Source organism: Oppia nitens, unplaced genomic scaffold (genome assembly GCF_028296485.1).
Source record: "Oppia nitens isolate AA-2021 unplaced genomic scaffold, nextdenovo-longstitch-racon4-pilon3 scaffold1_pilon_pilon_pilon, whole genome shotgun sequence".
NCBI lineage: Eukaryota > Metazoa > Arthropoda > Arachnida > Sarcoptiformes > Oppiidae > Oppia > Oppia nitens.
In genome coordinates this window covers 1983526-1995808 of record NW_026533199.1, presented here as the reverse complement: position 1 = coordinate 1995808, position 12283 = coordinate 1983526, and the positions used below count along the sequence as shown (strand labels likewise).

Here is a 12283-nt window from a genome sequence, read left to right as displayed (position 1 = left end):
ATAATTGGATCCATTCCTCAACTTCTTCAGCTATTTTTACCATCTAATGATAATTGGATCCATTCCTCAACTTCTTCAGCTATTTTTACCATTTGATGATAATTGGATCCATTCCTCAACTTCTTCAGCTATTTTTACCATCTAATGATAATTGGATCCATTCCTCAACTTCTTCAGCTATTTTTACCATTTGATGATAATTGGATCAATTCCTCAACTTCTTTATATACAATTTTATATATTTAATAATATTACGTTAATTGATCACTATATCAAGTCACACACTGTACTAACAATTAAACGGTTAAACAATTAAATTAATTTTGATTGGTTAATATGAATTTGATTTTGATCACATGATTCTGTGACAAAGTCACAGTTTACGCAGTTAGCGACCATTCAATTTCTGTGACTTTGTCACTAATACTACGTCACGAGATATAATATATTAAAATTGTACTGAAAAACAACACACACTTTATTTTTGTTGTAAATTATACATTAAATATTACAAGTGATTACCCGAAAAAATAAATAATAATTATTATTATTAAGATTTAAGATTATAGATTTTATATATCAACTAATCAATCATTGATTCGGTGTTTTTTAATTAGCTGTTTCATTGAGCGTATGTTGAGATTATTACCGATAAATAACAATTATTGTGATCAACAATCACTATTTGATGGTATAGTGTATACAGTATATATGGCAATAGGTATAATGTAAAGTATACCCCGAATACCCCACACTAAAGCATTTACCGACAACATTATATTATTATTATTGTACATACGTTTCAATAAAATTATATTTACCGGTAATAATAAATTATAAAGAATGCAAAATATATATATTTGTTTTGTTTCTCTAATATACCCATTAAATAAAATTTTTAAAAAGAGTATATCATATTATATAAAATGATTATTAAATTTAGTTTTTTAAAAGTTTGTAAATTTCTAATTTAAAATTATTGTATTGTTGTTGATGTGGTTAACTATAAATCATCACTTTTTCGGTGTATGATATTCTTCAATRCAGAGATGACAACTCCAAGAGCCTTCCGGTGGTTCTGTGGTATAGAAATAATAGTTTTAATTATTTATTAATATGTGTTAACATATATTTCGRTAAACCCAATGTCTGTCTGTATTTACCCGATAGTGGAGGTGAGAGACAATACATATGATATCCTCGATCGCAGTCATCGCAGAAGAGCAATTGGTCCTAAAAAATGTCAATATAATAATTTATAAATTATTAATTAAATACAATCAATGATAATTAAAAATCAATGCAATTGAATAATCACATCATTGTCTGAAGTGCCGCACAGTCCGCAAGACTTGCATTCAATGCATTGCCACCGATATTTGGCAACAGATAAAACCATATTTGGGGTAAACTGAAGACAAGTCGGATGAGCCGATCGGCCGCAATCAGAACACGAGACCAATTCTTCTGCATTTTTTGTCTTCTTATTTTCGGCCGAATCACCCAAACAAAAGTCGCAGTACTGACTCGGAGAGGCCATTGGCTTACCGGAAATGCTGCCTTTTGAGCCTTCAAATTGAAATAATAACAGAGAATTATGTTATTAGTCGAGGAAGAGTCGACAAATAAAAGTTAATCCAAACCTTCACTATCGTCAGACTTTGGAGCACTACTACTACTACTATTACTATTATTATTAGGAGCCAATGATAATGATGATGAGGAATGTTGTGGTGGCATAGTTTGCGATGATGATGGCATTGGCGGCATWGTATGMGGTGCTGCTGCTGCTGATGGTGTCATACTGGTGAGTGTCTGTTGTTGTTGCTGTGGAAGTGAAGAAACAGGTGTTGATTGTTGAGGCAATGTCTGTGGTGGTTGTTGTGGATGTACCTGACGGGGTGGTGTGTATGGCATGTCTTCGTCATCCATAGGACCTCTAGACATGTTGTTGTTCGACGCGTTCGTTGCACTGTTCGAACTACCATTTGATCCATCGTTTTGATGGCTATGCGAATAGTGATATGAAAGACCGGGACGTGTCTTATATCGGGCGCCGCAAACGTCACACGAGAATGGTTTTTCTGCGTCCGAATACTCGACTCTTTTCCTTTTCGGTGTGTCTTTCTTTTTCTTCTTCTTTCTGGCCGAATATTCTTCGTAGTCATCAAAATCAGACTCGGGATCATCAAGTTCGCCGGCATCGGGCATATCATTGCCGTCATCAAAGTCCCGAAACCAAGACTCCTTTGACTCTTCGATAATCTTCTCGAACGTCTCGGCCGATTCCAGTCGACTATTGTTTTCGACAGTACTGTTACCAACTTCTTCGCCGCCATTGATTTCGATCTCGCGTTTGATTCGTTCTCTCAGATAGTTGTCATTCATAAGATATTGTCGTCTCTTTTTCTTCCATCGACGGGCCGGATACGAGTAGAGCTCAGCGTTGGTGTGGCCGGGCATTCGGTCCACTTTATCGGCCCATATATAGGAATCACCTGCAAGTGAATGAACAAAAGTGGTTAATATAACCAAATAAAACAATCAACGGCTGATTAAATTACTTTGCGCGACACCGGTCTGCGAGTCGAGAAATGGCAGCCGAAGACGTCTCTCATTGACGAGTCTGACATTAAATTTCGATGAATTCTTTATGGCGTCCATATATGACTGATCCGATAGGTGACTGTATTAAGACAATAGGATATATATATTTAATTTTCGTAATCATTATATCATCACAAAAATTATTGATTACTTTTTCAATTTGTTTAACACATCCGGACGTATGACAATGTCATCCATAGCTGGTATGTGTTTGTATGAACCGGTAATGACTGACCAATAAACCGACCGATTTTCTGATGGACCAGTTATTCGGTGATAATTCCAATGTCCGTACGATTAGAGTTAATCAACAAAAAAATCTATAGATTTATGATATGAATGACTGGTTTTTATTATTTTTTTGAAGCACTCATTGATTACCTCTTTGTTAGCCATTGTCTCGCATCAGATGGCAGTATAAGTAGTAGTTGTCGACTAATATTTGATTGGAAAACACATAGAGATTGCAGAAAATATTTGATTTAAAAATAAAAGTTGTGTTTAAACTTTAAAAGTAAAAATTTATAAATTAAAAAAAACTAAATTTAATAATCATTTTATAATAAATTAAAGATATTATAGTGTATATAATGGATGGATATATTAGTTAAACAATATCTAAGATATTGATTTCAAATACCAATACATTTAATTAACTATTAATAAACTAAATTATTTTTTAGGATAAAAACTCCACAAAAAACAATACGATTTAATAATACAAATCCGATAAAATAATTAAACGGTTATAATATTTATATAAAAATTTAATAATAATTCAATTATTGATTAAATAAAAACAACTAAAGAAAGTTTACCGACTCGGGTTCGGGAGCGGTGCCGGGCGTCGAGAGAAGAATGTAGATCTCTTGGTCCCTCTTATTCAGGGAGATATCACTCAAAGTGGTTGCAGTGGATGACTGACTGACTGACACTTGAAGTCGTCGAAACACTTAGTGTTGATCCGGAAGAAAAGCTAATCATTTGCCGAGACATCGGACACGTATTGTGTTTCGTTGCAATTCATCCATAAATACATTATTTGTGAAAACTGTGTCCACATTCAAGTACTTTAATCCCATATATAACATATGTACCAAAAAAAAACCATAAAATACTTACCTTAAGTATAATATATCGAAAAAAATAAACATTACTTCAATTAGTAAAGTAATAGAAATGATACATTGGGTTTAAAATTATTAAAATAATATTAATCTATTATTAATCTATCCTTTATTTTGTCAAATATTTCGTCTTCTATTATCAACTTTTTATTAGTGATTATTTGAAACTATTATGTAGTCTATTATGAAAATAATTTGAAAAAATAGTTTTAAGGGTATAATAAGATAATCATTACAATCACTAAATAGATGCCATTCAACCAAATCAGTTAATAAAAAATAATATCAAAATAAAACTATAAATAAATGAAAAGACAAACAGCAAAAATTTTAAGTCCAATTCAAATGGTTTTATTTACTTTTAATTTATTGTAATAAATCAACTAAAAAAAGAAGCCAAGAATTTTTCCACCCAAATGCTTCCTTCGGGCCTCTTCGTGGTCCATAATACCACCCGAAGTGGTCAGCACTAGAAAGCCGAACTGACGCGACGGCAACAGTTGTGCCAAATAGGACTCCAAGTTTCGGAGTTTCAAATCAAATCGGGGCGATATTACACCGCATTTGTTCAGTCGACCGGTTAGGTTGACCACAATTTTGCCACCCCGATGATCGTCCACTATCTCAAACTCGCCGATATAACCTTTTTTTAAAAAATGGACATTCAATTAGTCATTAAGTAATACGATTGTCGGTGTTATCGATGGTGTGGTGCATACATACCGTGTCTCATCATAACCTTCAAGAATTTGATGATCACTTTAGACGACGGCCTCAACAGCACCTGACGTTTGCCTCTCTTCTCTGCATTGTTTATACTTCTGAGAGCATCGGCCAACACATTCATGCGAACCATCTTTACTGTAGAGGAAGACAAACACAAAACAATTAGTTACAAACAAAACACACACCACTTCAGTGGCCAATCGTTTAGTCACAGAAACCACTGATTATATCGAAAAAGTTATCAAACAATAGTCAAACATTTGGACTAAACAACTGACACATAAATCGGTAAAGATATTGATTAATACATACCTTAATTATAGATCAAATTGTGGTGACAGTCACACAAGTGATCGCACTGTTCATCAATGTGTACMGGAAAAGGATGTTCAATACTAACACTGTTTGCAACCATACATATGCGGGCCATACATATAATCTATTACTATAGTAGACAAGCTATATTAGCGCCAAATTTAATAAAACTTTTTTTCATTAATAAATTAATTTGTTTAACTAATAAATTTATAATTATTTTAATTATCTAATTAGTGATTTTGTTTAAAATACAATTAAATTATAATAATGTTTAGATCTATCAATTTAAAATTGTTTGACTTTTTTTATGTTGATAAAAATTATTGGTAAATTAAAAAATTTTGTCACTCGTAAATGTTTTTTAAATTATGTCTAAAAAATTTATTTAATTTTCTCATTTAGATTAAATTACCGATAATTATATATATATATATATTTTTTGTCAATTTTGATTTGTAACGTAAAACTAAATAGTGATTTTCAATAAACACATAATTAAAAATTTTAAAGTTTATTACAATTTCATTATCAGTTTATTGAATTATAATAGTTGTTAACCTCAGCTAAAAAAAATTATCATTTAATAAATTAGGTTTCAATAGATATCAATCTCAAACCCATACAAACAAACATATGTGTTCATCAGGTTTGCCATTTTAAGACTATTAAATGAAGATATAAAACCTAACACCAAAACAGTTGGTACCAGAAAATTATTGGACAAAAAAAAGTTAACATAAATAATGATTATTTTTGTGTGTATTTTTGCCAAATCTTACTATAAATTTAACTAAATTTAGTGATTTTATATAATAACACAAACAATAGTGTGTCTGTTATTCAATAGTCATCAACGATGACAGCAACGACAATAACAAAGAGTATCATAATTTTTGAAAAAATTTATTATTTTTATCAAATATTAATTATTATTTTTTAGATTACAATAATATATTCAATCAATATCTTCAATCGGATGACAACTAAGACAAATCTAATCCAATGTCTTAAAACTGAATCATTTGTCCCTTTCGTTTCTTGTCTCCGCCGATCTCGAAATGTTTGCACCGTTTGATTGGCAACTGTTTTCTTGTCTTACATTCTGAACATTCCATTCTTAAGACAATCTTTTTAGTAGTCTTTGCCTTCTTTCTGAATATAGGTTTCGATTGTCCTCCAAAACCCTGTTGTTTACGATCGTAACGTCTCCTTCCCTGAGCCATCGATGACTCTTTGCCTTTCTTGTATTGGGTTACTTTGTGAACAGTATGTTTGCCACACTTGCCCTTACAGTAGGTCCGGCGTGTCTTCGGTACGTTTACCATCTTTAGTGTTGTTGTTGTTGTGGATCACTTGGAAGTGATGATCACTTTTTGATTGATACAAACAAACAAAATGTGTGGTAAACAGTGTTTGCAAAAGGAAAAGGAAGTCTAATATATATTATGTTATTATTTTTAGCAATGGATGACAACTACTACTACTAAAAACAGTTGGTTTAGTGTCGACACCTATGGATGGGTTGTTTTGGTTGGCATTTGAATGGCATTCAGTCAACCAATTATAGGTCGAATCATAACAAAAGTAATGCCAAACAGTGAACAATCATCCAATGACGAGGTGGCCGAGTGGTTAAGGCGATGGACTGCTAATCCATTGGGCTCTGCCCGCGTGGGTTCGAATCCCATCCTCGTCGATACTTTTTTGTATGTTTGACTAATTTTTTTTAAAAAATAGTTTGTAATACTTATTAATATATTTTTTTAAAAATATTACTAATGTTTAGTATTTATTAGGTTTTTTCCGATATACTAAAGTAGTATAAAGTATTTTAAATGATTTTTTTTGGTGGTATACATGTTATATATACCCACAAAATAATTGTCTCATTTTTTTTATAACTATATTAGTCTCCAGTTATTTAAATTCAATTATTTTTTTTGTGTTAAATATTTTTTTCTAACTTTTTTTCTAAATAAAGTGACAAACTTTTTACATTGAAATTATAATCACATTAATTGTTTGATCAATTAGTTGAACCGTTTTTTTGTCATGTCTTCACTCGACGACAGTGTAGTAATTATAACGTTTGATTGCAATGTTTGTCACCAAAGCTCAGACCTACTCATCGATAATCGATGTCCTCATTGCAACTCACGAGTAGTAGAGACAACCAGTGGTCAGAGCACATCATCAGAAGATGAACAAAACTCGCAATTGAGTGACCAATCGGTGGCGGATGAAAACGTGGTCAATATGTCTATCAAACTGTGCTCAATATGTTTGGACACATTAGCCGATGGGACTAAAGCTCTTAAATGTGGACACAGTTTTCACAAACAATGTATTTATGGATGGATTGCAACGAAACACAATACGTGTCCGTTGTGTCGCCAATTGATGGTTGTCTCTCAGCCCGTATTACCCGTAACTTTTGACAGCAGCCAGTCATCAACCACTGCAACACATTTGGATAATGAGATCCGACGGATAAGAATTGAGATCCGTCGGCGACTGACTGAGAATCGTATGATAAGAATTGAGATCAATCGTCTACTTAATCATCAATAATATATATAAATCTTTTAATTTTTTATTAATTAAATCAATATTTTAGTTTTTTTWAAATTGAATTTTTATATAATTATTATTAGTATTATTACTATTTAATTATTTTATCAAATTATTTGCAATATCATTGTATATCATATCATATGAAATGAAAATAAATATTATTCGTTTGTTGAGTTTTATCCAAAAAAAAAAATAATAATAAATTGTTTATTGTTTTTAATGTATTTGTAGTTAAAATTAAATATTATATCAATTTGTTTAATAGTTGACAAAAAAATAAACTTATATTGTTATTTTTTAGCTATCATTATTTTTTAATAATTTTTTTATTATTATTATGTGTGTGTGTTATACAAATTTCCCATAACATATAAACTATTGGTGTTATCATAATTTAAAATCTCAACAGAAAAAAAAGTTTTTTTTCATTAATTTTAATTATGGCTATAAAACACATCATAAAATTGTGTACACATATGATATTATACCTGTAATTTGATGATTTTTTTTTGATGATTACAGTTAACAACAGTTATGATAATTTTATTTTATATTTAGAGATGTGTCATTTTTTATTGTTTCAAAAAGTTTTTATAATATATTCAAAATATAAAATTATTATTATATATTATATTATTTTTTATTATTATCATTAAAATTTCTAATTGAGTATTTTATTTTAAGCAATTTTTTTTGTAGTAACTATTTATTGATATTAATACAGTTTATTATATAAATTTGTTAAAACTATTTTAATACTACTACTAATTAAAAATAAATAAATACTAATGATTAGCTAATAATATCTAAAAATAATGTGAAAAAATAATATTCAATTGTTTGTTTGATTAATATGTTGATCACTTATATATGGATATATTTAACCAATTGAATGGTCACCATCTGGTATCCATCATTCCTGGTCTATCTTTTTCGTCATTACCTTTCTTTTCGAAGAACATGTAATCGATGAGAATGGTTGCCGCCAACAGACAGGCCTTGGCTTTAACATCCATATCTAATGGAAAGACTACACCAAATATGTCCGCATCGGTAAACGTTTCTTTCAGTATACCCGACCATTGTTTGGTAATTCGGCCGACTTTGATGTCGCCGTTTTTGGATACGACTTGAAACTCGACATCTTGACAGAAGATACTGAACGTACAAAATGGTCCCAAAATTTTCAATATAACCTCTCCGTTGGCATCAATCACACGATAGGCTGGTCTCAAACAACTCCATTGTTGTTCAACGTGTCCGATGAGCTGTCCGGGAGGCGACTCTACTCTGACATATTGTAGACAACAGAAACAGTAACAATTGTCACATCTTAACGGTCGAGTCAGATGCATGACCTCCTGTTGGTTGGCGGCCATAATGCGCATCTCAAACGCCCGATTTGGTCCGCAACAGCATCGCGTACAGCAATCGGTGTTTTCCGAGGCCAGATAGATATTCTGGCCTAGGTTGTTTTGAATATCGTACTGATTATTTGTCTCAAAACCGGTCAACACTTCCAATAGTTCAACCTTTTGTTTAACTAACAGTTGGTCAACATAGAGAAGATATTCGAGTCCTTGTGGACAGCCTATAGGTCTGAGATTAGATGCCGGAGTCGGCAGTGGCATCGGTTGCGGTGATATCGGCTGTTGCGGTGGTGTTAATACCCGCCGTTGTCGTGATGTCTGTGCTCTTTGAGTCATTTTTTTTGTTGCTGTTCAGTCAAAATAGTAGTTTTGGGTATTGTATAGTATAGCTGCCACTTGTTGTTCACGCGATTAATATTTAATACAATTTTAAAGATAAATATATGAATGTCTCGTGAATTACTATTAATTTTATTGTAAATTAGAGAATATTTTCTTTGTTAAGTTTTTCTTGAAAGTTATGTTTCTTTTGAAAGCTATGACTTAAATTTAGTGAACAAAATGATTAATCTAAAGACATTATTTAGACTAATACTTGTCTCACAGGAGACAATGATTAACTGGTGTATAACAATGGGTTTATTATTAGCAACTAAAAAGTGTCCCATTTGTGACAACGAAATGGTAAATAATTAATTTGCAAAAAAATACATTAAAAAATTATTTTCGTAGAAGATAATTGTCAAACAATTATCGTACCGGTGCCACCAAAAGCATGGACAACCTCATGATTATAGACTAAGTGCTTTGAATAATACGTGGTTTTCTGGATCAAAGTTTAGCATTGAAAACATAATAATCTTGACGTACCTGTTTCGGTCGGCACAACAAAATATGAGGACATTAAACGAGAAACAAGTGATTTAACTAAAACAACATCTCATAACACTATAAGTGATTGGCTTAACTTTTGTCGAGAAGTGGTATTTGATTGGGTCGAAAAATATCAATCAGTTGATCTCTTAGGAGGAGAAGGTAGTATATGATACATATTTAATTATGCACGTTACCTAAACCTAATTATAATGGTAATACCAAACTGATAGTGTATTAGTGTTTGCTCTGTTACCTAACCTGGAGTTCCGACCGCAACCTAAACCTAATTATAATGGTAATACCAAACTGATAGTGTATTAGTGTTTGCTCTGTTACCTAACCTGGAGTTCCGACCGCAACCTAAACCTAATTATAATGGTAATACCAAACTGATAGTGTATTAGTGTTTGCTCTGTTACCTAACCTGGAGTTCCGACCGCAACCTAAACCTAATTATAATGGTAATACCAAACTCATAGTGTATTAGTGTTTGCTCTGTTACTAACCTGGAGTTCCGACCGCAACCTAAACCTAATTATAATGGAAATACCAAACTGATAGTGTATTAGTGTTTGCTCTGTTACCTAACCTGGAGTTCCGACCGCAACCTAAACCTAATTATAATGGTAATACCAAACTGATAGTGTATTAGTGTTTGCTCTGTTACCTAACCTGGAGTTCCGAAACCTAAACCTAATTATAATGATAATATTTTGATAACTTTTAATTCAGGAGTTGTCGTAGAAATTGACGAAACAAAAGTTGGTAAAAGAAAGTACAATAGAGGTCGACTAGTTGATGGGACGTGGATTTTAGGTTTAGTTGAGATTCAAATAATTGTCGACGTGGAGGTAGATTTCGTTTAGAAATATGTCCCCTAAATAAAAGAGATGCCGACACTCTTTTACCTTTGATACGTAAGCATGTAAAAATTGGGACAACTATTGTGTCTGACTGTTGGGCTGGATATTATAGACTAACAGACAATGGTATAAATGATAGATAAAACAATTATTAAGTTAATTAATTTTTTAATTTTTAGGTTTTGTCCATTTTACTGTGAATCATTCGAAAGAGTTTGTCAATTCACATACCGGTGCAAACACACAGACCATTGAATCTCAATGGAGAGCTATGAAACGCAATCTTTTAAGAGGGGGTATACCACAAGATAACCTTTATCTACATTTAGCCGAATATCTTTGGCGCCGACACGTACTTCACAACAATTTAGATAATTTTATTTTTTTTATTGATTGTATAAAACAATTATACAACCCTTTAATGTAATTTTAATTACAGTATATACAGGTATATATATATTAATTTGCAATGTAAAATATTATTTCATAATAATATATTTATATTTAATAAAATCTATTGTAATTAACGCGATATTCGTATATTTAACAAAATTGTATTAAATATTAATCGCGTGAATACTATACAACAGCCGTAGTTTTAACTGAATTTATTCATAAATTTTTACATAAACTAAAATATGTTTATTTGAATTATTAATTAAACTAAAACATTTTTTGGCGCGTGAACTGTATATTCAATATTCAATATATAATATTATTTTTAAAAATATTATTGAATATCAAAAATATAATTTAATATAAATAAAAAATTAAGTAGTAAAATGAAAATTTCAAGTCATTTATAAATTTACATCAATATATTTATTTAATCAATTTTTCAATTAAATATGTATAATTATGATAATAAATTTAACTAAATAAAATGTTTAAAAGCTTTTAAAAAAAACAATCCAGTTTATATATAGTTTTTTTTAACTAAAAAAGTTTACTAATAATAATATATGAAAATATATACACATTATTTTAAAATATATAATAAAATTTTATAATAAAATATTCATCCAAAAAAGCAATATATTTTTATGTATCAATTGTTTGCAATATATTATTTTTTAAAAAACAAACTTTTATATAATAATAATTATAATAATAATAATAATTTGTCATAAATTTAAGTATGTTTGTAAAAAAATTAATATATTATTTATATATATATTATTTATGTACCGGTTTATAACGTATAACAACAATCCATTATTAATATATAGTCTCTCTTTCTCTCTCTCATCTAATCTAAAAAATATTATAATTTATAATGAAATTCATAATATAATATAACTCAACAAATATTTGTGTTTTATGCTAAACACAAAATTACATTAATATAATAATAATAATAATAATCAATAATAATAATCATTTTATAATTACAATAAAAATAACAACAAATTCTTTATATTTAATTAAATTAAATATAAATGACAACTAATTTTTGTTTGAAACCCTGAAATGTTCCCATTTATTGCAACTTTTCATTAATGAAAAATATATAAATAAATTTTTAAATAGATATACTGAATATCTATTTTATTTATTATTGTCAATTACTAAATATATAAAATTCATTAATTATAAGGCAATCATCGTTTTGTTTTTTGTTTTAATTGATCAAAGTTAAGGCATATATGGTATGTCATAATTGTATGATTAAAAAAAATCGCACAACAAATTTGTAGACCAATTTGTATTATAATTATTTTGTTTGTTTGCATCCATTTGGCAGTCAATTTTTTAATTAATATTATAAAAAAAAAAACTAAAATTTTTTATACGATTTGATTCAATCAATCAATCAATAATT

The 12283-nt window shown here is 29.9% G+C and overlaps 5 protein-coding genes and 1 non-coding gene across 7 annotated transcripts; 2 read left to right on the top strand and 4 right to left on the bottom strand.

The window, feature by feature from the left end:
• Nucleotides 1-383: 383 nt before the first annotated feature.
• Nucleotides 384-3044, bottom strand: LOC128951750 (zinc finger protein neuro-d4-like). Of its 2 annotated transcripts, none has more exons than XM_054297017.1 (7): nt 2989-3044; nt 2759-2927; nt 2565-2686; nt 1644-2498; nt 1319-1569; nt 1164-1233; nt 384-1078 (listed from the first exon to the last, which is right to left on the bottom strand). In XM_054297017.1, exons 2-7 carry the CDS (start codon nt 2803-2805, stop codon nt 1014-1016), a joined length of 1410 nt encoding a protein of 469 aa, XP_054152992.1. In that variant the 5' UTR covers nt 2806-2927; nt 2989-3044; the 3' UTR covers nt 384-1013. The 2 variants fall into 2 exon arrangements, with proteins under 2 accessions (XP_054152992.1, XP_054152993.1); XM_054297018.1 differs by lacking the exon at nt 2989-3044 and having other exon boundaries at nt 1644-1827; nt 1894-2498; nt 2759-2975.
• A 1025-nt stretch (nt 3045-4069) lies between these two features.
• LOC128951759 (40S ribosomal protein S15a) lies at nt 4070-4874 on the bottom strand. The gene is made up of 3 exons (XM_054297027.1): nt 4773-4874; nt 4458-4595; nt 4070-4377 (listed from the first exon to the last, which is right to left on the bottom strand). The coding sequence occupies exons 2-3, from the start codon at nt 4588-4590 to the stop codon at nt 4118-4120; spliced, it is 393 nt and encodes a 130-aa protein (XP_054153002.1). The 5' UTR covers nt 4591-4595; nt 4773-4874; the 3' UTR covers nt 4070-4117.
• Nucleotides 4875-5665: 791 nt separating this feature from the next.
• On the bottom strand, nt 5666-6245 carry LOC128951761 (60S ribosomal protein L44). The gene has a single exon (XM_054297031.1). It carries the CDS (start codon nt 6101-6103, stop codon nt 5786-5788), a length of 318 nt encoding a protein of 105 aa, XP_054153006.1. The 5' UTR covers nt 6104-6245; the 3' UTR covers nt 5666-5785.
• A 147-nt stretch (nt 6246-6392) lies between these two features.
• Trnas-gcu (transfer RNA serine (anticodon GCU)) lies at nt 6393-6474 on the top strand. The gene has a single exon. It is a non-coding gene; the product is annotated as a tRNA-Ser (tRNA).
• A 101-nt stretch (nt 6475-6575) lies between these two features.
• LOC128952825 (uncharacterized) lies at nt 6576-7349 on the top strand. The gene has a single exon (XM_054298275.1). It carries the CDS (start codon nt 6831-6833, stop codon nt 7347-7349), a length of 519 nt encoding a protein of 172 aa, XP_054154250.1. The 5' UTR covers nt 6576-6830.
• Nucleotides 7350-8210: 861 nt separating this feature from the next.
• On the bottom strand, nt 8211-9577 carry LOC128951754 (phospholipid scramblase 1-like). Its single transcript, XM_054297022.1, has one exon. It carries the CDS (start codon nt 9056-9058, stop codon nt 8249-8251), a length of 810 nt encoding a protein of 269 aa, XP_054152997.1. The 5' UTR covers nt 9059-9577; the 3' UTR covers nt 8211-8248.
• Between the last annotated feature and the right edge of the window lie 2706 nt (nt 9578-12283).

Coding starts and splice junctions, on each gene's coding strand:
- LOC128951761 (XM_054297031.1), bottom strand. CDS start 6,103: ATGGTAAACGTACCGAAGACACGCCGGACCTACTGTAAGGGCAAGTGT.
- LOC128951754 (XM_054297022.1), bottom strand. CDS start 9,058: ATGACTCAAAGAGCACAGACATCACGACAACGGCGGGTATTAACACCA.
- LOC128951759 (XM_054297027.1), bottom strand. CDS start 4,590: ATGGTTCGCATGAATGTGTTGGCCGATGCTCTCAGAAGTATAAACAAT. Junction 4,378..4,457: donor GAAGGTTATGATGAGACACG/GTATGTATGCAC, acceptor TTTTAAAAAAAG/GTTATATCGGCGAGTTTGAG.
- LOC128952825 (XM_054298275.1), top strand. CDS start 6,831: ATGTCTTCACTCGACGACAGTGTAGTAATTATAACGTTTGATTGCAAT.